The 27,475-nt window shown below is 40.1% G+C and overlaps 1 protein-coding gene across 1 annotated transcript in view; it reads left to right on the top strand.

The window, feature by feature from the left end:
* LOC308217390 (dynein axonemal heavy chain 5-like) overlaps window positions 1–27,475 on the top strand; it is a gene marked incomplete at its 3' end in the record, with an annotated part of 156,191 nt that overhangs the window by 74,965 nt on the left and 53,751 nt on the right. Inside the window, exons 49-57 of the mRNA XM_080610449.1 lie at window positions 1,355–1,561; window positions 1,649–1,891; window positions 2,724–2,878; window positions 5,072–5,736; window positions 6,987–7,267; window positions 7,630–7,845; window positions 10,551–10,718; window positions 24,059–24,277; window positions 26,723–26,899. Of these exons, the coding sequence (XP_080466575.1) occupies window positions 1,355–1,561; window positions 1,649–1,891; window positions 2,724–2,878; window positions 5,072–5,736; window positions 6,987–7,267; window positions 7,630–7,845; window positions 10,551–10,718; window positions 24,059–24,277; window positions 26,723–26,899 (2,331 nt within the window). The remainder of the gene's footprint in view (window positions 1–1,354; window positions 1,562–1,648; window positions 1,892–2,723; window positions 2,879–5,071; window positions 5,737–6,986; window positions 7,268–7,629; window positions 7,846–10,550; window positions 10,719–24,058; window positions 24,278–26,722; window positions 26,900–27,475) is intronic.

Below are 27,475 nucleotides of genomic sequence, written 5' to 3'. Positions count from 1 at the left end.
TATGTATGTTAACCCTTTGAAACATCTGTACCATGACAAAGCAACAAGACCCAGGTCTTTGGTACTGTCATGTGTGCTCATACGTCATATTGTGAAGTGGTGGCCTGGATGTATAACTGCTGGCTGATGCCTCTGTTCTGAATTTGTTGCTATCAGCACCTAGCTGTCTAAAAACAATCATATGCAGTGCCTTCTACAGCTAATATAAGAATTACATGATATGACTATAATGTAGTAGTGATAGCTGATAGGAAGATTTAGAGGTCTTCTGGTTGAGAAAATGTCAAAGGCATAAGCATAAATTAAAATTAGATAGGAATTTTCTGTAAAGGCGTTCGGGATTATGAGAAACTTTAAAGATCTGAATTAAAGAAGTCAAATTTGGTGTAGAGGGAACCAGTTCAAAGCAAACGAGATCTGTTATTTTGCAAATTCTAAATATTTTCTTCTTCTGTTTCAAACAGAACAGATTGTACAAACATTTAACTGCAATTCCTAAGCAAATGTTGCTTTGACATAGAAAATAAAGTCTATGTGTAGAATGAAGCTTGAAAAGTTAAGAGTAAAATTAAATCCAAATATCAAATATTTTCCAAATTTGATATTCTAATGAAAAAAAAAAAAAAAAAAAAAAAAGTGGAGGGTAGTAGAAAAATAGGGATAGGCAGGGATTTGGTAAATTATACTTTCTAGTCCAGAAAATATTGGTCAGAATTTTCCAAATAACTCAACTGTAGGCATAAACTTGGCTTGCATTGAGAAATAGAGTTCTAATGAAACTATTGGTCAGCATATTCAATATAAATGGTGTTTATTACCACTAATCAACTGCCTATAGAGAAAATGTAGCTTTTGCTAAGTTTTTCAAATCCTCTTTTCTCATTTTTCTGCTCCTTTGCTTTTCCTCGCCTATTTTTCCTTTTCTTCATCATCCTTTCATCACATGTTCTTGGAAAGGACAAAAGAGAGTGATAGAAATTATCTGGAAGAAAGGGCAGGAGCAACACCGCAGGTTAAGCAATGCTGACATTTTTACTGTGGCCTTCAATGCCATCATTAACTTAACCTATCTTGGCTACCCTTCAGTGCATGTTTCTGGGACTTGTAAGATTCAAAGAAACTCGTGAAATCTATGTGAAGTTAGAAAGCTGGCCATTGCTACTGTTATTTCTTCATTTTCACTGCTACCTCTTAAACGTGTATTACTTAGGCATGTATTTCTGAGGCATGTATTTCTGCTTTAATGCAATATTGATTTTGAAGTTTGTGAAAAATTCCATATTCATTTAATACTATATAGAAAATATTTTTATTTAATACCTATTTGGATATATCTTATGACATTATTTTGTAGATGTTACCAACTCCAGCTAAATTTCATTACATCTTCAATTTACGAGACCTCAGTCGTGTTTGGCAAGGAATACTTACAGTTACTTCTGAAGTCTGCCAGAGCATCAGTGTTTTGGTAGCCTTGTTCCAGCATGAATGCAGACGTGTTATTGCAGACAGGTTCATCAGCCAAAGTGATAAAGACTGGTTTGAAGACATGATGAGAAAGGTAGGCAAATAGTGTTCCAGTATTTGCCACAGAAAGAGGCCAATGAAGTGTTTCATTATTAAAGCAATCCTTAATGTATTTTTATAGATTGCTTCTGCAGAACATGGTGAGAATCTATTTGAAGATAATTCCACAGAATCATACTTTGTGGATTTTTTGCGTGATGTCCCAGAAGCTACTGGAGATGAACCTGATGATGCAGAGTTGAAGGCTCCTAAAATTTATGAGCCTATCCCATCCTTGGATTATTTGGCTGAAAGATTACAGATGTTCATGCAACAGTACAATGAAACCATCAGAGGATCAAAGATGGATTTAGTATTTTTCAAGGTATTAGTGTCTGTAATTTTACTAATACAGAAAGTGCCTGGTCTTTTGCACTTCCTGATACATGGATCTTGTATGTTTCTATCAAATCATTTTGGAGATAGCTCAGAATGACTACCTCTGTATCTAAGCCTTACAAGTAAAGTCTATAAAACCATGCTTCTGTCTCCCAGCTGCCTTCACTACCACAAATTATTCCATCTCTTTGCAGTTCCCCATCTTTTCTTTCTCCTGCTTTGCATAATGCAAAACACAACTCATGTCTTTCTACAGCACACGTTGCGAATGTCATCTTGCATCTCTGAGTTACCTCTTTCTCTAAGGTCTGTTGATGCATGATGTTTTCTTCAGCTTTAGACTGGGTGGTTTGGTAAATTTTTAGTGCATTTTAGATTAATTCTTGCTCTAAGGTAAATACAGCAGTTGAATAAGAAATATTTATAGTGTACTTGTATTTTACTTTTGGCAGCCTACTTAGAGAGTCTGTAAATATCTCAGCTAAAAGGTTGGTGAAGGGTATTAATCCACATCCTTTCTACTCTTCCTCCTGTCTCCTTAAGGGACATGCCCTCAGCTCTACTGAGTACAAAGACTGCATATGACTTTTCCTCGTGAGCTTGATACAAGAGCATTTCTCTTGGGCTACCCCAGCTGCCCACTGAAGTCAGAAAAAAATCTCTTGTTGATTTTGATGAGTACAGGATGCAAGTCTTTGGCATAGTCTCCAGAGAAGTCAACTAGCTGCTGAGACACAGTTGCTTGGTGATGTGCTTCTGGTTGAATATCCCTTATATTATTTTTAGATCTTTTCATCTCTTTTTCTCTCAATACACAGGATGCAATCATCCATTTGATTAAAATATCACGGATTATTCGTACTCCCCAAGGAAATGCATTGTTGGTGGGTGTGGGTGGATCTGGAAAACAGAGTCTGACCAGATTAGCGTCATACATAGCTGGATATGAGAGCTTTCAGATTACTTTAACAAGGTAACGCCATGCAGTGTATATAGACATTTGCTTCTTAATTTGACATAGAAATTAATGTCTCACAAATAACTTCAATGCAAACCTGACAAATACTTTATCCCTCATAGTAAACTCCATTTTTGATCAAAGGAATGTGTGCAAATACAGAGTCTATAGATAGCAGATCCTGGGTCTTTGTTTTGCTGCCTTTATGCTACTAACAAGAAATCTGTCTTTCCTTCAGCATTTTGAGTTTGGAATGCACATGTGTGATATCCCACTAAAATACCATGTTGCCCTAATATAACATGGAACAATCTGCTGCTATATTCTGCATAGTGGGCAAATGCTGATGGCCAGGGCAAATAGTAACTTTTTCTATAGATGTTTATGTGCCCAAATTGTATTATTAATTACAACTGCTATCAATGACAATAGTTCATAGTGCTGGAATTTAGTAATTTGTAGAAATTTGCAGTGACTGTAACTACTGCTTTCCGTCTATTTCTTTTTTGACATAGGGTTTGCAGGAGTAAGCCCTGAGAGCTGGCAGTGTGTATTTCATTCTGCAAACTACTCAACACACTGAGAAATCTTCCTTAGAGAGATATATCAGGTCTTTGAACAACGTTATGAGGTTTCTGATGAAAGGAAAGGGAAAGAAAGACATATCACTGCCCCTTCCTGTATCCCAGAGGCAGAAAGAAGAAACAGTGGAAACAAAAAAAGAGAGAAAGAAGGTGTAGAGTCACACGATAGAGTCCCTAGACTTGCAAGATTCAAAATGCATTAATAAGGCAAATAAATATTTCAGTCACTTAAGACAGGTTCTTTTGCAGAAGCTAACTGGAAGCAAGCTAAAAGCAGGTAGCTGGAAGTGTATATTTGCAAAGTGGATAGTAACCTTTTGTAACTTGCCACAGGAGGCTGTGGAGGAAGACAATATCAGCGGATTCATAAATGGAACTGAGAGGACAAGATGGACATATCTTCTAACATTCCTTATGAAATTGCAATGAATATAGAGGGGGGAAGAAAGAAGTGAGCAGTGAAGAGTGGAAAACATGAGTTAGCTCATGTTTTCTCTCTAAGTAGCATTTCCCATTAAGAGTATTGAGCTAGATAGACTGCTCTTCTGACTCAGCAGAGAAATTCGTATGTTCTTATTGGAATACCACACAACACTGTAATAACTTTGTCTGACACATTAAAACTGAAGAGTTAGATTGTTTTACAAGTTCCGCACTGCTTTCATTGGGGTATTTATAAAGCAGTGGTAAGATGGAGCTGGAAGTGAACTGGGAGACTTTCTGTAGGCATATTTAACAGTAAAGTAGAGTAGTGTTTTCAAATACTGAAGAATGGGTCATGCAAATATTGCTCATGACTTTGAAGAGACTCTTGGAATTAAGAAACTGATTTTAAAGAAAAGAGGTTCTTAATTTCACCTTTAATTGGCTAAGAACATAATGGAAAAATCTGCCATTTTATTAACCTTACATTACTTTGTTTTGTATATCATAATCTGAAATCTGTAGTTGAATTTGTGTAGACTGCATCTGAATCTTGCTTTTGTGCATCAGCTATAAGGGGCATAATGAAATAACCAGTCATGGTCTTCATTTGCAGCAGAGTGATAATGTTCAAGCATCATTTCTGGGGCTAGATTTCAGTTAAACCAAATAACACAATAAAATCCTCAGTTATGTTTTTCTCTGGTTTCTTAATGATTTCCTTTAACCTGCTCTCAATATCTTCAACAGGTAATCCAGCTGTATTTATGTAATGGTTACAGGTTTTAGAACCTACTTGACAACTTAATCCAGCAGTATTAACCTACAGCTAATTAGAATCTTATTAGAACCTTCTAATTCTAATTAGAACCTAAAGTTCTAATAAGGAATTTACATCTGCAAACTGTAGGGATACAAAGCAGCATTATAATTACCCTAGACATAGTATTGCTCTTACCATCTTTTTTTTCTAGCACATTATTTTGTTGATTTCACCTCCTTTCCCATGATTTATAGTACTGATCATTCACTTTGGAAAATGTCTAAGCAAATAAAACTAAAAAAATGAAACCAGTAGATATGGTATTGATTTCTTATGTAGATTTTTTCTTGCCTTAAGGAAGCTAAGCCAGGTGATAGATATCTCCTGAAATGGTCTGTAATTTTTGTTCTCTCTTTCTTTAATCCTTCTCTATCCCAGAACATATGCCACCAACAACCTTTTGGATGATCTGAAAATCTTGTACCACACTGCTGGCCAAAAAGGAAAAGGCATTGTCTTTATATTCACAGACAATGAAATCAGAGATGAATCTTTTCTTGAGTACATGAACAATGTTTTGGCTTCAGGTGAAGTCTCAAATCTTTTTGCACGAGATGAAATAGGTGAAATCACACAAGACCTGATACCAGCAATGAAGAAGGAGTACCCACGGCGTACTCCCACTGGTGAAAATCTTTATCATTACTTTCTTGCTCGAGTTCGTAATAACCTGCATGTGGTTCTTTGTTTTTCCCCTGTTGGGGAAAAATTCAGAACTCGTGCACTCAAATTTCCAGGTCTGATTTCAGGCTGTACCATGGACTGGTTCCAGCGCTGGCCTAAAGATGCTCTTGTAGCAGTTGCACAGCATTTTTTAGTTTCCTACCATATTGAGTGTACAGACGAGGTGAAACAGAGTGTTGTTAACACCATGGGAACATTTCAAGATATTGTAGCTGAAAAATGTGTTGAGTACTTTGAACGATATAGGCGACGAACATTTGTGACTCCAAAATCTTACCTGTCCTTCATTGGAGGCTACAAAGCTATTTACAAAGAGAAGTTTGCCAGTGTTGGAAGTTTGTCTGAACGCATGAGAACAGGTACTGTAAAATCTGTTTGACTTTTTGTTGTTTGCTTCTGTGTTTTTAAAAGGATGAGAAAAATTTGAGTAAAAGAATGTAAAAGTATGGGTTTAAATTGAGAGCTGACTTTCATTTAGAAGCAGACTTTTTTACCTGTATCATGTGTGGTTACAAAACATGCAGAGGTTTTGCTTCAATGAAATTTATGAATGTTTCAGATTGCAATGAGTTTTTAAGTAGTTTTAGTTAGCAGTTAAAATAACTGAAACTCCTGCTTTGATACATATGCATGGCAAGGAACTACTGAGATCCTATTTTTCACATTTAAACATGCTAAACATAAATCTGAGGGAAGGTAAGTGAATGTTCAGATTCAGTCCCTCCAAAGAATTTTTTTTAACAGTTATAACAAATATAAAGTTTCCAAAATATTGCATCATACAAGGTCATACACAGTAAACAAACAGTTTCCAATACTTAATGGTGTTTGGAAGTGAATGTAAACTTAAATTGCTTCTTCTCCCACTGTTGCCAATTGCAGAACTGAGCTATGTACACAGGTCTCCATAGGCAGGGGGTGACTGAGTGCCTGGAATGCACATAGCTGGCTTCTTTTTCTGAGGGTTAGAAAGATTTGCATGATGTATTTACATTTAGATGCATTGGTTTATATGTAAGAATATTTATACTAATAACTTTTCTTGATGATTTTCTCATTGTTTGATAAAAACTTTGGAGAATTGTATTGCTCAAAAATCTTTAGCTTCTCTTACCCCCATCTCATCTGGACCATTGTGTAATGTTGAATTTAGAAGCTCAGCCCTGTATCCTTGTGTCTTCATTTGCACTGCTCAGGGTGCCAGGTTCTTCCTCTTTGTTTTATACAGTCTAGTACTTCTTATGGTCTTACGGATTTCTGAAATTTCACACATAATTCTTAAGAATGCCATTCACAATACTGATGTTTTTCGATATGTGTGTTTAATATTTAGTGCCCCTCTCACATATAAGAAAATAAGCAAATGATCAAGTGACAGATTCTGAAGTCTTCCTCATTTAAAAAAAAAAAAAAAAAAAAAGGAAAAAATAAATAGCAAATGGATATAATGGATATTACCCCAGTTTAATTTTGGTGTTCAACAAATTTGATCACTCAGTGGGGTTCCTAAATATGGATCTGAGTGACTTGTGTTACATATCCAGATTGCTTCACTGAGGTTTTACTCAATATGTCTTCCTCTTGCTAAAATGGAATTTGTTCAACACAGGTCTTGCAAAACTGATGGAAGCTGAGGTTTCAGTAAATCAGCTCTCCAAAGAGTTGGTGATTAAGGAGAAAGATTTGGCTGTAGCTTCAAAAAAAGCTGATGAAGTTTTATTGGAAGTAACTATGAAAGCACAAGCTGCTGAAAAGGTGAAAATGCAGGTGCAAAAGGTAAAAGACAAAGCTCAGGCCATTGTGGATGACATTGCCATTGATAAAGCAGCAGCAGAAGAGAAGCTTGAAGCTGCAAGACCCGCACTGGAAGAAGCTGAGGCAGCCCTGCAGGTCAGAATCAAAGATATCCTGAACAAGCATGTAGTTAATGATTGTTATTTGTAATAATATGGCTTATGCTTCTAACATGAAAAAAAAAAATAAATTGAAGAAATAGCACTGACCTGTTAAACTTTGTAGAAAAAAAAGTTAAAACTGAGGAAGTGGAGAGGTAAGATAGGCAGTACATACTCTACTGTCAGGTAACAAAACAAATCAGTAATTCCCTTTAAGGACTTTCTGCAGTATTGCTTCTGAATGACCTGCAAAACTGCAGCAATTGCATTATGTATACAGTCCTTCCCCAAAACATCTTTCTCTAAAATCAAGTGATTGCTTAAATAAATGGATTGTTTTCTTTTAAAATTTTTCAGACAATAAAACCTTCTGACATTGCAACTGTTCGCAAACTGGGTAAACCTCCTCACTTGATAATGCGAATTATGGATTGTGTGCTACTTTTATTCCAAAGAAAAATAGACTCAGTAACACCTGATCAAGAGCGCCCATCTGTGAAGCCATCTTGGACTGAAGCTCTGAAGCTAATGAATAATTCAGGTTTTCTTAGCATGTTGCTTACTTTTCAGAAGGTAAGAAGCTAATAGTGGCACTACTACTCCTATAACTAGCTCTAGAGATATGTGAAAGTGGCTTCTACCTCAAAAGCAGTTTGAAGCAGATGAGACTTTTGTTTACCTATAGTTATGGATACCTTTGTGACTGTATGCCTCCCTATTTTCATGGTTCATTATCTCAGTAATCTTTCTTCTGGGCCACACAGTTTTGATGGCAGGCACAAATATCTCAAGCACGAGATCAAATCTTGAGAAGCTTAGTGTTACTTGTATTTAGGCAGTTCCTTTTTCTCAGTAGGAATTTGCCTTAAAAAGTCTCACTGGTTTGATTTTTCAAATGTCTCACCATGTCCAGTGCTACCAGGCCTGCTTGCATATAATGCTTTAGAACTCTGTCTCTGGAATAGTTTGGTGGGGAGCTGAGAGAAAATACAGAATAAAATTTGCATCTTGTCAGGAATAATACTGAAATATTTGGGAACATTTGGGGTTCTGTCACTGAAAAAGTAGTGAAATACAGAATGAACTGGGAACCTTAGTATAACCATAAGAAAAATAAAAGCAAACACAGGTTTGTATTTCTGTCAGGATAGAAACTTGTTCTGTTTACAGCAAGATTCACTGAACTGTGAGACAAGGGAAGTTTCTCTGCCGGGAAGAGAAAAAAAAGATGTTACATATAGCTGGAACAGAAAAAGACCTAGGTGGAATATGGAATGACAGAATCATGGCCCAACTTTAAAATCTAGAACATCAAGCAGGTTTTGGCAAAACGTGGCTTTTCTGCAGCACTGCACAACGTACTCCTTCATTTGTACACCGATTTTATTTTTTAATCTACTTCAGCTGTGCATTTTGCTGATGCCTGTTCTAAGTTACCGGAGTGTTTTTGTTGTGCAAATGAGGCTTGAAACCATGATTCTAACTATCTGCAGGAGCCATTTCTCTCAGTGAGCCATATTGACTAGGCACTATGCAGAAACTTGCACTGCCTCTGTAGGCAGTCTCTTTCTGGGGCTTTCAATCTGGTAGCTTCTCCAAGTGCTATCTGCATTAAACAGAAAGGGGAAATGAGTTTAAAGATAATGGGGACTAATTATGTACTCCTTACTCAAGCTTCTCTCTAATGAGGCTTCCAGTTTTGGCTCTTATTAATAGTGTATGTGTTTCTGCTGGTAGTTTCCAACATATTTAACTTTACTCAGAGGAGTTAGAACAACCTCTGTGAGACTGAGTTCTTCCAAGAAGTGATACTGATGAATGTGGTGATGAACACTAGACTACTTCTGCCCCTGATGAGGTACTTCACATGCTGTCCTCCTGCCTCATTTCTTGTTTCTAAGATTGAGTATATATGAGAAGGCAGCACATCATGTCTGGAGCTCTGGGTAGACTTCACTGCTTACTTGTTTCTGAGATTTTTATTCTTTCCCAATTTTTTTACGCAAGGAGTATTAGTGGATGAAATAGCTCCTTGGGTTTAAAATTCATTATTTAGAAGGAAAAGCTTGATAGTTTTAGGCCATTGCTGACTGGTCTGTGCTTCACCTTTGCCAGCTTGCTACCTCATCATTTTGAGTAGAATGAAAAAGTCAAAATGTTTGTCCAGCACTATTTTAGCATTTAATATTTTAGCAAATGTAACATTTTAGCAAATGCTCATAGTGAAAACATCACCATATCTTATTTTAGGAATAATATAATGAATGTCTTTGTTGTAACAGTAGCTAGGGATCAGACAAGTGCAACACAGTCCTTTCTGCATAGCAGAAAGGCAGGAAAAGGGTATATTGCTTGACAGTATGAATGGAAGATGATTTTTAAATGCCTTTAAAGGAAGGCATTAATAGATTGCCCCAAAAAAGGAAGATTTTTAATGCCACTATTGTTAAGCAACCATTGTTACCTTGTGTAAGCTCTTCTACTCTACATTGCTTAAAGAGATGAATCCCATTTTCTTCTGACACTTGTATCATTAGAGATTAACCACCATCATCAAAGATTTGGCTTTCATGTTCTCAACAGATTGTGAAGGGGGAAAGAATTCTGAGGTTAGAATAATGAAGTGAACAGCTGAAAGAAATTGCTTTTACAGTTACGGAAAAGGGCTAGTGTCAGTTAAGTGAAGTCAGTGCCTTGCAGTTTCACCCTTTTCCTTCCTAAAGCTGCATGTTTTGACTCGCTGTGTTCACACCGGTGCCTGTCGGGTGCCATGCTGAGCTTGTTCAGGGAATTAGCCTAGACAAAAGCTAATCAGTAGTTTGCTGACTTAGATTTCTGCCCTGCTATCTTCCAAATTAATTCACTGAGCATTGGTGAAAGTATTACAGATAGGGCAAGAACATCTGGTTGAGGGGGAGAGAAAAGAAGTTACATTGCTGTAGCACCAAAAACTTAGATCAGCTTAAGTTGTCATGGAGCTATGAGTACAAGTAATGTCTGTAAATCTTATGGGTCAAATACGGGTATTAAATGCAAACTCAAGTAAATCTGTTGCAATGGAAGTAGGAGCTATTTTCACTTCAGTTCACAAAAAAACACCTATTCTGTCCTTTATAAAAGTGAAAAGCAATGGTGTTGGTTTGTTCATTTCTCTGTAAGAAGTGGTAGCATGTTTTTAAAAAACTTTCTACCATGTTTTTGAAAAATAAAATGTTTCTGTGAAGCAGACTTTGTTCCAAGATCCATTTAAAAAGTAATTTTCCCTTTTCTTTGACTAGGACTCGATTACAGAAGAAACTGTGGAGCTTTTAGAGCCTTATTTGGATATGGAGGATTATAATTTTGAGACTGCCAAAAAAGTCTGTGGGAATGTAGCAGGTCTTTGCTCATGGACACAAGCAATGGCTTACTTCTATGGTATTAATAAAGAAGTTCTTCCTCTTAAGGTATTTCATATTACCGTTTTTCTGAAGGATGACTATAGTTGAGTGGAAAAAGCATTGTGCTATTTTAGCTAAAAAAGGTAATGAGTTACAAGAGATTCTTGTTTCTTCACATCCGGTTGTGAAGTCAAGCACACAGAAGTTAAATATGTCCTGGCAATTCTTTCTCCTTAGACAGCTGCCCTGTAGTACAGTTGTTACTCGTGTGAACACAATCCGTTTTTGATGGGAACCTAAGTACACAGGTTCTTTATAGAGCCTGACTTATCTGCAAGTGGGAGATACCAGTACTGTCTCTGTTCTTGGACTCAGTGCCAGGCACTACTGTTTCAAGAAAATGTCTCTTCAGTCCTAATAATGAAGGAGCATACTCATTGTGGTTGTCCTGGGTTCAGCAGTAGCAGTCAGTTTTTCTCCTTCTTAGTAGCTGTTGCAGCACTGTGTTTTTGACTTTCAGCCTCGGAACAAAGCTGATAACACTGATGTTTAGACTGACCAAGGACTTTGTGAGTCTCATGCTCTGCCAGGGAGGAGGAGGGGCCGGGAGGAAGCAGGGACAGGACGCCTGACCCAAACTAGCCAAAGAGGTATTCCATACCACAGCACGTCATGCCCGGGGATGTAACTGGGAGCTACCCGGAAGGGCACGTCCTCTTTTCGGTCGGGCTCTTTTCCGGCGAGCGGTATCATATTTTCTTCCCTTGTTATTTCTCTTATCATTATTATTATTGGTGGCAGCAGTAGTGATTTGTGTTATACCTTAGTTATTAAACTGTTCTTATCTCAACCCGTGGGAGTTACATTCTTTCGATTCTCCTCCCCATCCCTCTGGGGAGTGTGTGTGTGGGGGGAAGTAGACTGCGTGGTTCTGATTTACGGCCTGGGCTTAAACCACGACAGTTCTTTGTGGCGCCCAACGTGGGGCACGAAGGGTTGAGATAACGACAGATCTGACCGGAGTGTGTCTAATCGTATTTGTGATAAGCATTCAGTGTTTTGGATTAATAGTCACTCATCACAATGCTGATTTATTGGCTCTCAAAGTTGTTGGTTTTGATCTCACAGTCTCAATATGCCGTAGGTTACTTAGAGCCGGTATTTGCTGTGTTGGTGTTTTTCAAGTGTGGGGCTTGGGCTAAGGTTGTTGTCTCGTTGTATTTTGTGGCAATGACTTGTAATACAATAGAAGGATTGATCATGAAACTGATCTGGCTTGTGTTCCCAGTGTGGTCACCACCTTTATACTTTGGGAGGTATATAATACAAATGCTTAGCAACTATACATCTTTTTTCTCCTTCCTGGGTGGTCAACCTATGAAGGAGACATTCTTTTACCCTCCCAGTGCCCCTCCCAGACCATTTACAGCATCGTTTGAGAGTTTTGAAATTTTTGAGTGGCCTTTTAATATTGTTGAGACCTGTTTGCTGATTGTGATGGGGGTCACCATGTTGGCACGCATACAGAGTGTGTTTTGTTCACAACCATTACGTCTGATCTCAAGAGTTAAGCAGAGTCGGGTTTGGGTCTTGTCTGGGGTTAGACGACAAAATAGGGGGACCGAGAGATTTTCCCCGAGGCTGGACAGCCATGAGTGGCAGGGTGTGTGGGATAGTATGGGCAAGTATCTAGGTCAGTGGGCCCCTCCAGTGTTTTGGAATTTCACCACCGAACAACTGCAAAATCCAGAAGAATTAGTGAAACACTTAAATGAGGTGTGCTGTCATCCTGGTCATACCAGAGAGGGACAAATCATGTCAACGTGCTGGGGCTTGGCCTATGCCTACCGGGCCTTGTTCAACGCTATCCAGCACCTTCAAAAGGGAAAAAATGTCCCTGGATCTGAGGGCGAAGCAACAGACAGCGCAGCTACTCCAGCTCCGAGCACAGCAGCTACACCATCCCCAGCGACAAGTACAGCCGCTACTCAAACTTCGACTGCAACAGACAGTGCAGCTACCCCAGCTCCAAACACAGCAGCTACACCACCCCCAGCGACAAGTACAGCCGCTACTCAAACTTCAACTGCAACAGACAGCGAAGCTACCCCAGCTCCAACCACAGCAGCTACACCACCCCCAGCGACAAGTGCAGTTGCTACTCAAACCACAGTGATGACTGCAGCTAAACCAGAGGACCAATTTGTACCAATATCGATTGCCCCTCTACGCAAGAGAAAAAGCAAAAAAGAGGCAAGAAGGGTGAAGCAAGATGAAGAAACAATGTATTCACCACTCAGGACAGCATCTGGTCAGGAGTCATCATCACATGACGAAGAAGAAGAAGAGGTGACTTCTCGACCTCGGACCTCAACCGAGCTACGAAATATGCGAAAAGATTTTACCCGTCAACCAGGGGAGCACATCATCACCTGGTTGCTCCGATGCTGGGACAATGGGGCCGATGGTCACGAACTAGGAGGTACGGAAGCCAAGCAGCTGGGATCACTTGCTAGAGAAGGGGGAATTGACAAAGCAATTGCAAGAGAGAAAAAGTCCCTCAGTCTTTGGAGGCGGCTCTTGGCAGCTGTGAAAGAAAGATTTCCATACAAGGACGATGTTACGAGTCGTTCGGCCAAGTGGACTACTTTAGACAAAGGCATCCAGTCTCTGAGGGAATCAGCCATCGTAGAGATGATTTATCACATCAAACCGAATAACGGAGATATACCCATAGACCCAGATGAAGTCGAATGTACACGACCCATGTGGTGAAAACTTACACGGAATGCACCGTCATCATATGCCCATTCATTGGCAACAGTAACCTGGGGTGACATAGTAACACCAACAGTGGATGAAATGATTCATAAACTCCGAGAGTTCGAAGACAATCTCACCCCTTCCATCATCTCAGCTGTGGAAAAACTGTCCCAGGATGTCAAACAATTGAGGGACGATCTATCTGATTTATCCAGCTCCTCACGTGTACCAACACAGGTCTCAGCTGTTAACAAAAGACGTCCTATTGTTCGAGACAGAAGATATAGAAGGCAAACACCACGGGCCACCCTATGGTTTTACCTGCGGGATCATGGAGAAGACATGACAAAGTGGGATGGAAAACCTACTTCAGCTTTGGAGGAACGGGTGCATGAATTGAAAATAGGAACAAGGGTCAAGACTAATCATCCCATGAGAGCTGCGGCTTCAGTCTCTGGTGAGCAGGTTCCCAGATGGAGTGGAAGAGCTGATTTTACTCCAGCTCCTATGATAACGAAGAATAATCCCTTTCAATACGATTTAGGTGTCCAACGTTGTGATGACTGTTAGAGGGACCCTGCCTCCAGCCAGGTGGAGGTAGGGGATAATCGGATTTACTGGACTGTGTGGGTCAGATGGCCTGGCACATCAGTCTCACAGAAGTATAAAGCTCTCGTAGATACCGGTGCACAGTGTACCCTGATGCCGTCAAGCTGTCAAGGGGTGGAACCCATCTATATCTCTGGAGTGACAGGAGGATCCCAAGAGTTGACTGTACTGGAGGCTGAGATCAGCCTGACTGGAAGGAAATGGCAAAAGCACCCCATTGTGACTGGTCCAGAGGCTCCATGCATCCTCGGCATAGATTACCTCAGGAGAGGGTACTTCAAAGACCCAAAAGGGTACCGATGGGCTTTTGGTATTGCTGCTTTGGAGACTGAGGAAAATGAGCAGCTGTCCACCTTGCCTGGTCTCTCAGAGGATCCTTCTGTTGTGGGGTTGCTGAAGGTCGAAGAACAACAAGTGCCAATCGCGACCGCAACAGTGCACCGACGGCAATATCGCACCAATCGAGACTCCCTGATTCCCATCCATAAGCTGATCCGTAGTCTGGAGAGTCAGGGAGTGATCAGCAGGACCCACTCACCCTTTAATAGCCCCATATGGCCAGTGCGAAAGTCTAACGGAGAGTGGAGACTAACAGTAGACTATCGTGGCCTGAATGAAGTCACACCACCATTGAGTGCTGCTGTACCGGACATGCTAGACCTTCAGTATGAACTGGAGTCAAAGGCAGCCAAGTGGTATGCCACGATTGATATTGCCAATGCATTCTTCTCAATTCCTTTGGCAGCAGAGTGTAGGCCACAGTTTGCTTTTACTTGGAGGGGCGTCCAGTACACTTGGAACCGACTGCCCCAGGGGTGGAAACACAGCCCTACCATCTGCCATGGACTGATCCAGAATGCACTGGAACAGGGGCAAGCTCCAGAACACCTGCAGTACATTGATGACATTATTGTGTGGGGTGATACAGCGGAAGAAGTCTTTGAGAAAGGGAGGGAAATAATCCAAATCCTGCTGAAAGCTGGTTTTGCCATAAAACGGAGTAAGGTCAAGGGACCTGCACAGGAGATTCAGTTTTTGGGAATAAAATGGCAAGATGGACGTCGCCAGATCCCTACAGATGTGATCAACAAAATAACAGCAATGTCTCCACCAACTAATAAGAAAGAAACACAAGCTTTCTTGGGTGCTGTGGGGTTCTGGAGAATGCACATCCCAAATTACAGTTCAATTGTAAGCCCTCTCTATCATGTGATCCGGAAGAAGAATGATTTTAAATGGGGCCCTGAGCAACAACAAGCCTTTGAGCAAATTAAACGTGAGATAGTTCATGCAGTAGCCCTTGGACCAGTCCGGAACGGGCCAGATGTAAAAAATGTACTGTACACCGCAGCTGGGGAGAATGGTCCTACCTGGAGCCTCTGGCAGAAAGCTCCAGGGGAGACTCGAGGTCAACCCCTCGGCTTTTGGAGTCGGGGATACAAAGGATCTGAGGCCAGCTATACCCCAACTGAGAAAGAGATACTGGCAGCCTATGAAGGGGTTCGAGCTGCTTCGGAGGTGATTGGCACTGAAGCACAGCTCCTCCTGGCACCCCGGTTGCCCGTTCTGGGCTGGATGTTCAAAGGCAGGGTCTCCTCTACACATCATGCAACCGCTGCGACATGGAGTAAATGGGCTGCACTAATTACGCAACGAGCTCGAATAGGAAATCCCAGTCGTCCAGGCATTCTAGAAGTCATCATGGACTGGCCAGAGGGCAAAGATTTTGGAATGTCACCAGAGGAGGAGGTGATGCGTGCTGAAGGGGCCCCACCATATAATAAACTGTCAGAAAGTGAAAAGCAGTATGCCTTGTTTACTGATGGGTCCTGCCGTATTGTGGGAAAGCATCAAAGATGGAAGGCAGCTGTATGGAGTCCTCAACGACAAGTTGCAGAAACTGCTGAAGGGGAGGGTGAATCGAGTCAGTTTGCCGAGGTGAAAGCCATCCAGCTGGCCCTGGACATTGCTGAACGAGAAAAGTGGCCAGTACTTTATCTCTATACTGACTCATGGATGGTGGCAAATGCCCTGTGGGGGTGGTTGCAGCAATGGAAGCAGAGCAACTGGCAACGCAGAGGTAAACCCATCTGGGCTGCTGCACTGTGGCAAGATATCGCTGCCCGGGGGGAAAACCTGGTGGTGAAGGTACGCCATGTAGACGCCCATGTACCCAAGAGTCGGGCCACTGAGGAACACCAGAACAACCAACAAGTGGATAAAACTGCTAAGATTGAAGTGGCTCAGATGGACTTAGATTGGCAACATAAAGGTGAATTATTTTTGGCTCGGTGGGCCCATGACACTTCAGGCCATCAGGGCAGAGATGCAACATATAGATGGGCCCGTGATCGAGGGGTGGACTTAACAATGGACACTATTGCCCAGGTTATTCATGAGTGTGAAACATGTGCTGCAATTAAACAAGCCAAACGGTTAAAGCCTCTTTGGTATGGAGGACGATGGCTGAAGTACAAATATGGGGAGGCCTGGCAGATTGATTATATCACACTCCCACCAACCCGCCAAGGCAAGCGCCATGTGCTTACCATGGTGGAAGCAACCACTGGATGGCTGGAAACATACGCTGTGCCCCATGCCACTGCCAGGAACACTATCCTGGGCCTTGAGAAACAGATTTTGTGGCGACATGGCACCCCAGAAAGAATTGAATCAGACAATGGGACTCATTTCCAGAATAACCTTATAGACACTTGGGCCAAAGAGCATGGCATTGAGTGGGTATATCACATCCTCTACCATGCACCAGCCTCTGGGAAAATCGAACGGTATAATGGGCTGTTAAAAACTACACTGAGAGCAATGGGTGGGGGAACTTTCAAGCATTGGGATACACACTTACCAAAGGCCACCTGGTTGGTCAACACCAGAGGATCTGCCAACAGGGCTGGCCCAGCCCAGTCAGAACTTTTACATATTGTAGAGGGGGACAAAGTTCCTGTGGTGCACGTGAAGAATTTGCTGGGGAAGACAGTCTGGGTTATTCCTGCTTCAGGTAAAGGCAAACCCACTCGTGGGATTGCTTTTGCTCAGGGACCTGGATATACTTGGTGGGTAATGCAGGAAGATGGGGAAGTCCGATGCGTACCTCAAGGGGATTTGATTTTAGGGGAAAACAGACAATGAACTCAATTGTACGCTGTTGCCTGCTATAGCCATCAACTAGAAGTCTGCAGGGCACCAGCGACTGGCCCTGACTTCCCTCCGACCATCATCCCAACAGAGAATGAACTTTGATAGAACCGGATGAGTTCTACAGTAAAGGAATGATCAGCATCAGCAGACAACGATCCAACACTGCACACAGCTTCTCCTGCTCTGAAAGACTGTTACAAGAGATGGAGCCCAACATCATGAACCGAACGGACTCAGTAGCTTTATAGGAATTGGTCCGTGCACTAAGATAACAGTGCACTGAAATGAGAGTGAGGGTATATGGAAAATGTGGGATCTGAGCATGACGTGAATGGTATGGAATAAGGGGTGGATACTGTCCTGGGTTCAGCAGTAGCAGTCAGTTTTTCTCCTTCTTAGTAGCTGTTGCAGCACTGTGTTTTTGACTTTCAGCCTCGGAACAAAGCTGATAACACTGATGTTTAGACTGACCAAGGACTTTGTGAGTCTCATGCTCTGCCAGGGAGGAGGAGGGGCCGGGAGGAAGCAGGGACAGGACACCTGACCCAAACTAGCCAAAGAGGTATTCCATACCACAGCACGTCATGCCCGGGGATGTAACTGGGAGCTACCCGGAAGGGCACGTCCTCTTTTCGGTCGGGCTCTTTTCCGGCGAGCGGTATCATATTTTCTTCCCTTGTTATTTCTCTTATCATTATTATTATTGGTGGCAGCAGTAGTGATTTGTGTTATACCTTAGTTATTAAACTGTTCTTATCTCAACCCGTGGGAGTTACATTCTTTCGATTCTCCTCCCCATCCCTCTGGGGAGTGTGTGTGTGGGGGGAAGTAGACTGCGTGGTTCTGATTTACGGCCTGGGCTTAAACCACGACAGTGGTCTTGGTAGAATCTGGGAGAGGAGAGACTGTTCTTGGCACAGAAGTAGTCTTTAAAGATTTTAGCTGGAATTCAGATCTCTCAGAAAACTTTGGAGTGTCAAACTGCTACATATGAGTGTGTATATAATAAAGTAAGTAGTTACCTGGCGTAGAATTCTGTTGTAACATTGAACCACAGTAGAAGGGATCAGCTACCATTGTCTGCATTCCTACAGATAGCTTTATTGTCTTGGAAATGTTTCATTTATGAGCATATTGAAAAAAAAGGAGTTTGAATATTTAAATAACGATTTATAACCATTGCTTCTGCAAGGGATTTTATGGTTCTTTTCTGAAGAAATACATTCAATCAGTTATGCTTCCACTGTACTTACGTTCAGTCTCCTATTAAATAAGCCACTGTGTCAATGGCATATTCAAAATTCTTGGCATACCTAGACAGATCTGACTCTAATTTGTTGAAAGCATGATGTTTTTATTCAAGAAACTGATAGAGAAGACCATATTTCTGTGATATATAAGTAGTAATTTCCTTTTCAAGTAATGGGGTGTTCATTAATGAAAACAAAATTTGAAATGTGGCTATTGAAAGCTATAAAAGATCTGCGAGACCTGGGGAAATAGTGGCTTTATATGCAGATGTAGCTGTAAAAGCTGCAGAAGTGATCTTGCAGTTTTTATTTAAATATATATGACTTAAGATTATGTATAAATTTAACTTTGTATTCAAGCATTTACATTCTTGTCACACTGCAGCTGATAAAAACTAGAACATGTATTTCTTAGCAAAGTGGTGCCTATTGTCAGGTATAGCAACCATCACAAATATTTTAAAAGCCAAATACGACAAGGGGAAGAAGTGTTTGAAATATGCAGGAGATACTGCAGGAAGCACTGGGGTGATGCTAAAAAAATAATTGGAAATAAATGTACAATTAAACTGTGTAAAGTACTAGCACAGGCTAAATCATCCAGTGCTAAAACTGAATGAATTCATCAAGCTGTTTTATCCTAACTGCTCTTCTAGGAGATAAATCCCCTTCAGTGCCTGCAAAATCCACCCAATATATTTTTAAATTGCTTCTTAACTGAGACTCAGTGCCTCGTTTATTTTAAATAGGACAACTTGAGAAAACTAATTAATAGTGATTTATATTATGGTAAATATAGTGTGCAAAAATTAACTAATTCCTAGAAGTGGATACTTGCATTCTTTAGATATGTGACCTGCAGCATAAGGGTCATTAGTTAGAATTAAATGTAGAAAGTCTAACCAAATATTGCTTGCACAGCAGATACAGTACTGTGTAGCTGTTTGTTGTTCAGTACTCACCATGTGTGTGCTACTTTCCTGTAAACCTTCTGCACCTTGCTAGCCATTCCTCTCTAGTTGTTACCTAGTAAACAAGCTTTCTGGATTAACCTGGTAATTCTGAATCTGCTATTTATCCGTTAGTTGAAAAATATAGCAATGCAATGAAGAAGCTCTGGCTTTTGCTGTGATTCTGTTAGCGTCCAATTAAAAGTGTGTGTATAGGGTTATAATTTCCCTTAGAGATGTCTCCAGTGATTTTAATGAAATTCTCTTTAGGCTGTTGTGATGATCAAGGGAAGTTTGTCTTCTGCTTATAAATTCTTTTTGATATTGAGGATTCTCACCATTAAACTCAGTTTTAAATATAAGACTTTATTGCCTTTTCTGCTTTCACTTGTATCCATGCTGAACTGAAAACCACAGCAGGCAATAAGAGGAGATCTTGCACCTGAGGAAAAGGTAACAGTCAAGGAGTGTCAGAATTTGATGGTCATCCATTTAAAAAAGTGTGTCCTTGTCAAGGTGACATCAGGAAAACAAGCATTCAAGTCTGAATTCAAGGCCCATGATAAGTGGAAGGAAAGAATACACATCTGGTGGATGAAGGGGAGGATTAGATCACCTAACAAAACAGATTGAAGTCAGGATGCATAATTGAATGAAAAAAAATGAAGAATCTTTCAGTAGCTAGTAGAGGCTCTGAAAAGTAGATAGGAGGCATGATCTCTGTGTCTTTTCCTTGTTTTAATCCCAAGAAATGGCTAGTGACAGCAAAGAAAAAGGCCAAGATTTTATTAATGTCACTCTGCATGGATCTATTTACATGTGTACATATGTGAAGGTGTATATGTATGTATATGTGTATAATGCTTTAGATTGGTGGAAAAACATTGGTTTTGTAATGTCTGCAAAACTTGTGTGTATGTTTGCCTTTCTTATAATGTTTCCTTAAATAATGATGAATTCCAACTTATCTGAAAAAGATGATACAAAACCAGTGGAATGTCTGTGTGAAAAATCTGCAGTGATCGGGGTCAGGAGCATCTTGAGATTACATTTCCACAAGGAGCTGTCAGTCAGATGCCATGTGCCCATGACAGGACTGAAGCAATAGGCAAAGGTGGCCACCCAGCACACTCACAGTGTCTTGTGAGCAGAGTGACAGTGTCCAAGTGCAAGAAGCCTTCTGGCCTGGTCCTCCAGTACTGAGTGCTCAATGGACTGTAAGAACAGTGAACTTGGAAAGCTAAAATTCCTGAAACGAGAGATGCTAAGAAAGTTCCAAATCTTCCTTTACCTGTAGTCAAATATAAAGTTTCAGATGCTTTTTTTTTCTTATGTATTCTCCTACATCTAGTAACATTTCCTGAATTTACTTAGCAATAGCTGCTCTTCAGTGATCTGGGGTTGGTCTGGGCATTCCATTCAAGAGTGGGAATAGCATTAAATTTTGTGAGATTTTTATTGGAGAAGGCATTTTTATTTAAATGCCTTCTTGGATCAGGGCCAGATATACTCAGTGCTTTGCAAAATTGAGTTTGCAATGAATCAATGAGAAATTTACGGCTATGTCAATACTAATAAATTAAACAGTACTAAGGATTTTTTTTAGGCATTGGAAAGTGATCATCTGCACTATTAAATTCTTAGAATGATCCCTAGTGTGAATTTGGTCTTGGCTAACCAGCATTTTCTCAGCAGTCTCTGGGCACCTTTCACGAACTAGTTTGATCCAACGGCCATTTCTGTGAGACTGTTTGCATGCAGCCATACTGTTTTAGAGGCTGGGAAAGCTTAATATAAGCTAGTTTACCTGAGTGCCAGAGAAAGGTCCTGGGCATGTTTAATTTAACACTATAGCTGTGGACTGTAATTATGTGCTTATTTGTGCTGTTTTTATGTGGAATGCAGAAAGGTTGAAAGGGGCAAGATCATCTCACCAACTCTCTGAGTCCTTTCTAAGGATAACTCAGAAAATGGCAAAATAGCTGCTTAGCAATTTAGTCCGTAGCCCTTGCTGGCACAGGTACTTTGTCCATATTGCTCCATGCGGATAGCAGGTAGAAGCACTGGCTGGGGCAAATATTGAGAAGATTGTCTGTATGGTTCCCTACAATGCCAATGGCAAGACAAGGCTGAAGCTGCTGCTCTCACGCAAGCCAAGGTATGTTCTAGTGTAGTCCCCCTCCCAGGAGTGCAGATAAGAATGTGGATCTCATGTCTTGAATCCTCATGATTCATTCACATAAAATCCATTTATTCAGACTCTCACACTGCGTCCAACTGGAAAAAACTGTAAATCCTTGGTTGGCTGCATGACTCAGAGCGATGAAATGAAGGGTGTGAAGCTTGTTCACATAGCAGTGCCACTAAAATTAGAAAGGCCACAGTGGTTCTTTGTGGTTGGGAGACACATTTCCTTCCTGCCTGTAGTTGGCTGGAAATCTTTGAAGCTGCTTGCAACAACAATAATAGCCTTCTTGTACAGAATATTCTCCTTGGCAGCAGAACTTGCCTCCTGCTTTCATGGCAAAGCTCTGCAGAGGAAGCTGCCAGCCAACCTGCCAGTGATGTCAATACAAAAACTGTGTTTGTACTCATACAGTTTTGAAAAATGGAGTTAGAGATAAAGGCAGGGAGAGAGCAAGTGGTGATGATTTCATAGGGTAATCTGAAACAAGTGGTCTTTCTGCCTTTGGGAATCATGTAAATTGGTCATTCCGTTATGTTAGCATTCATTGTTGTGCAAACAGCTGTTATTCATCTCATATGATTAAGGAGCGTACAAATGAAACTGATACCAAAATGTATTACAATTTTGTTATGATTACGCTAAAATTGGCTGAAAACTTTGGTTAAATTGTCTATAAAATAATTTCTTATTACAAGTAATTTTCCAGAGATGTCATGAAGTCCTGTGTATATAATTTTAGTGTGGGTTTTTTCGTGTTAGAATACAATATACTTTTTCTTTGTACTCGTCTGAAATGTTTTTTCTTGTACCTCCAGCTTCAAAGCTGGTAGCCTCTTAAGAGCTTTTAAGAACTGGGAAGTCTGTTTTATCAGTCTTTTGCACCTTTGTGGTTAGTTTATTGATGCACAGAAGTCTGTTTTTCATACTTACAAGGCATTGTTGCTCATATGTGTTGGGAATTCACATGGCCATCCTTTTCCACTGAGGTGCACATCCGACTGTGATAAATGTCAAGGTGAAATATGAATCCACACAGCCAACTCTAAGTTCTTTGTTGTTCCAGCTGTTCTGCCTAGGCAGTTCTTCCCAACTCTCCAAGGATCCTGTTCCCTGTGTAACCTCACTGTTTGTCAGCTGGGGTGGAACAATATGTCACAGCGTTGTTTCACTCCCATTTTTAGCCCTCATGAAATTCAAGGATAAGAGTATGCTCTGTACATGGGAAGGGCTGGGCAGGGGCGAGGTAGGACACAGAGGACTGGTGCAGGGCTTTTACTGTATCTCAGTAAAAAAGGCCTGACAGCAGATGGCTTAATAAGGTACTGCTTTCATAAGACAGAATCATTAAGAGGTGTTTATAATAGCTTGAGTGACCAAAAGAGAGAATTTTCTCTCCATGTGCAGGATCCACTCTGCACAGCATGCCTTAGGAAGATCTATCCAGGCTCTGTCTGATGCTGCATGAACGTGGGGTGCCCAGCATCTGAAGGGATGTAAGATTTACTCATTCTCAATGTTTGTTTTCTTATTATGGATCTTTTAAAAACAGTTATCTTAAGCCATTTGTTGTCAGGTCTCTCTTATTAAGATCCAGAAGGAGCTCTGCACTGTGTGTATCTTTCATACCACCCCACCTCTTCCCTGCTGCAGGACACAGTAACACTAAATCCTCTACTCAGAATTTGTCAAGTTTCATATTTGTAATAAAACAGGTTTTACAGAGTCTTGGTTTCTATCCTCGTAAATCTGAAAGCAGAAAAAACAGAAATAAGATGCATGATATTTAAACAACTGTTTTAAATATTCAGAGTAAATGGAAGCAACCTTTATCTCTAAGTGTGAATTTCATAAGAACTTTGTCAGTGTCTAATCCTTTGCAAACATATACTTGGAAACATGCTCTGAATTCACAGAATACTTTTCTTCCCCTGTTAGGAATAGTCAAGTCAAAAGGCCACATTTAAATGACTGGCAACACATCAGTCAAGTTTATATAGGGATATGAGAAAAGTCTCTAGAGTTTTAGTTTCCCAAAGAGCAAAAAATGTGTTTGTTGTATTTTTATTGTAGAAGAAATTAATGAGAAAATAGAGGAGAAGAGTAGGTGCCATTATCTTTACTATTGTCCATGAGGACAATGTTAATTTTCTTTTGCATTGAGAATAAATTACAGAAAACATTGTATGGATTGCTTCTTATATCTGGTACACAGCTATTTCAAGTGTATTGTGATTTCAAATCATTTATCATTATGTGATCAATAGATCATTCTGAAAATACTAAAATATTTTAAGATTGCATTGAATATCTTTAGTGTTATGCCTGTGTTCATTTCAGGTTGAAAAGTAAAAAAAGAAAAAAACTGCTGTCATCCTAAATATATTATTTTTTAAAGTACTCAATCCATTGCAATATGTGCCATTAAATGAATGTCATTTGCTCTTGCCAAATAATAGGTAGTAACTACTTTTTACTTTTAAATGTTTGTAGGCAAATTTAGCCTTGCAAGAGGGAAGACTTGCAGCTGCCCAAATGGAACTGAATAATGCACAAATTCAGCTGGATGAGAAGCAAAAGGAACTGGATGAAGTACAAGCCATGTATGATAATGCTATGAAAGAGAAGCAGGCCTTACTTGATGATGCTGAAGCATGCAGAAAGAAAATGAACAATGCCACAGCTCTGATTGAGGGATTAGGTGGAGAAAAGGTACTGGCACATATGAGTAGGTTTGCAGCATAAAGAAGGTGCTCAATTTTGAGAATACTCCATGACGATCATTAGTAGTCCTAAAGAAATTCAAGGCATGGTGACATCTCTATATTATATGTCACTTTATTTTAGTTATATGTATGGTTTTTGCTTGAACTTAATATATCTAACAAAGTAAAACAATTTCTTGTGTTAACTTAATTCTTGCATATGAAGATTTATGTCATACCATATGGCTTGTTTTGGGATAAAGTTCATATTTAAAGCCAAGGAGCCAAGTTCCTTTTAGCTTTAGTAAGAGAAATTAAGCTTAACCTAAATAACTGCCCTGAAATATTTGTAAGAAGGATTACTCTCTTTCTCATCAAGTATACAAGCATAAGAATTAGAAGCTTGATTGATTTCCTGAATTATATTTGAAGTTCAGATTTCTACTGGAACCTATTGTAGAATTATTGATTAATTGTTTTCCTCTGCACTGAGCTTGAAGTTTACCTTTCTTGTGCAAATTTTTCTGGCTTCAGCCTAAAGGTGTCCAGAAGAAGCAGGTTACCTTTTTTTTTCTCATCTGCTTATTTGCTTTGATAATTCTTTGGTTGATTTCACACAGAATCAAAATTGATGAGATCTTTGACTTCAACCATTGTGTTCTGTGAGGCCAGGACTTCAGAATTTGTTTTCTTAGCTGTACTTCAAAATATATCAGTCAAAAATGTTAGATGTTTTATCATAGTTTTTCAGTGATTTTCTTTATTTAAAAGCAACACTAAAATAAGCACTTAGAGCGCCTTATTGTGGGGTTTCCATTCTACTTTTGAAAATTCAGAAAAAAATATTGAAAGACTGTGTATGGCACTTGGAGCCTTGGGCAAAACTGACACTGGGTTAAATGTGTATTTTCTAAATTTAAAACATGTAGGTTCTGGCCAAGACTGCATGCAGAGTGATTGGCAGGGAACAGAAATCTGGAGAGAAAAGAATAAGTAAAACTCAAAAATATTATTCAGAAAATCATAGAATCATGCAATAATTGAGATTGGAAGGGACCTGTGGAGTTCATCTAACCCAAAACCCTGCCCCATTCAAAGCAAGGTCAAATAGAGCAGGTTGCTCAGGGCATTCTCCAGTTGCATTTAGAGTATCTTCAAAGACAGAGACTCCACAACCTCCTTGCAGCCCTTGACCACTCTCACTGTAAAAAAGTTTTAATGCGTGTTTAACTGGAATTTCTTGTATTTCCATTTGTGCCCACTGCCCCTTGTCCTTTCACTGGGTACCACTGAAAAGAGTCTGGCAGCATCTGCTTTACACCCTCCCATCAAGTATTTGTACACATTGATAAAATTCCTCCTGCACTGTCTGTTTTCAAGGTTAAACAATCACAATTCTCTCAGTCAAGGCTGCCCTCGACCTTTGCTTCTGCAACTAATTCTTCCTTGTTTGCAAGTCTGAGGTTCAGCAAACCACATTCCCTCATTAATCCTCAGTTATCTGTATTAATAATTTTTTGTCAGTGTACTCCTTAAAATCTCCTGGGTTGCTTGTGTCTTGCTGTGTTGTCCATTCAGGTGCTATCAGGGTGGTTAGTCCCCCATGTAGAACAGTGCCTGTGAATGAGAGGTTTCTTCCCATTGTCAGAAAAAGACCTCATCTACTTCCTGCTAGTCATGTTGTCTGTAATACAGACACACACAACATCACCTGTGTTGTTCTGCCCCCTAATCCTAACCAATAAGTTCTCAACTGGCTTGTTGTCTATTGCAGAGTTTCAGATGCACAGCTCTGTGCTTTCCAGCTGCTCTCTCACATGAAAAAAAAGTCTCACCTTCCCAGCCTGTCCTGCCTCAAAAGCCTGTGTACACCTGTTGCAGTACTCCAGTTGTGGATGCCTTCCCACCATGTCCCCATGATCCCCATGACATCTTGACCCTGCAACCACATGCAGACCTCTAATTACTCGTTTGTTCTCTATGCTGTGGACATTAGTGCACGAGTACTTCAGAGAGGTGCCCAGCTATGCTAATTTCCGAGAAACAGTATCAAAGCTATTCCCATGTTCTGTCTGGTAGGCACTTCTTTGTTTATATAGATGTACTTGGGGTGTTCCTCCATTAGCCCTATTTATTGGTTACAAAGTCCCTACTGTTTATATTGCCCCACATGTTTTGTTTGGCAACTCCACTTCGTCATGTGATTGTTGGTCATTCTCTCTCTTTCACTTCATTCTTCATTTAGAGGACTTCTTACCAGTTTGGCCAGCTTGTTAGCGAAGATGCTCCAGGTGGTTGCCATCTCTTCCAAGCAGACTTCTACTACTGAAAAGAATAACTTAAAGAAAAAATACTTCTGGTTTGAAGGACGATTATTTACCAGAAAGAGATAAATTCTTCATGTTAGTTTTGGCCTGTTTAATCTAACGTCTTCATAATTTTCTACATACAGCTTCGTTGGACAGCAAGCAGCAAAAACTTTCAAAATCAAATTATTAATTTAGTGGGGAACGTTCTTCTGGCTACTGGATTTCTCTCTTACTCTGGACCTTTCAATCAGGAGTACAGGAATTTGCTGCTCCAGTTGTGGAAGAAAGAGATGGACAACAGTAAGATTCCATACAGTAATGTAAGTGTTCATGCTCTGTCCTGACCTTACTCTTTGCCTTGCAGAGAAATGGTATGCAGAACATTCCATTCTGGAAAAGTACATAATTGGAAGATTATATATTGGCTGTCACATTCCATCAAATTTTTAATAAAAAAAAAAAATATGAACAGTTGAAAACTGAGCTTCTGAAGCAGTATGTTTTAAAATCCTCATTATACTGTCATGCATTGAAAGATTGGTATATAAGCCATCACTTTGGCAAATCTAAGAGAGATGCTGTCTGAGGTCAGCTGCCCTGGGAGGAAATTGTGTAATATGAGAAATGAAGTAAGCATTTACCAGCTTAGAACAGATTTACTTTATCATACGAGGTTCTATCACAAAGTCTCTATTTTCCTCCATAGTTAATGCTTTTTTGCAAATACCATGTTGTGTCCGTAACTTCAGCCATAAAGTCAAGCAAACCAGCCACATCTAGTATTTACTGAAAGTGGAAAATACATATATTGAAGAAAACACTGGTTGTAACTGTCTCCGTCAGCATCTTAAGTTATCCCCTTACAAGGAATAACTTGTGATTATGTGCTAGAGAAT

Source organism: Psittacula echo (assembly GCF_963264785.1).
Source record: "Psittacula echo genome assembly, chromosome: 2".
NCBI lineage: Eukaryota > Metazoa > Chordata > Aves > Psittaciformes > Psittacidae > Psittacula > Psittacula echo.
Note: the sequence above shows the minus strand (reverse complement) of the source record. Positions and strands in the feature narration are given on the sequence as shown.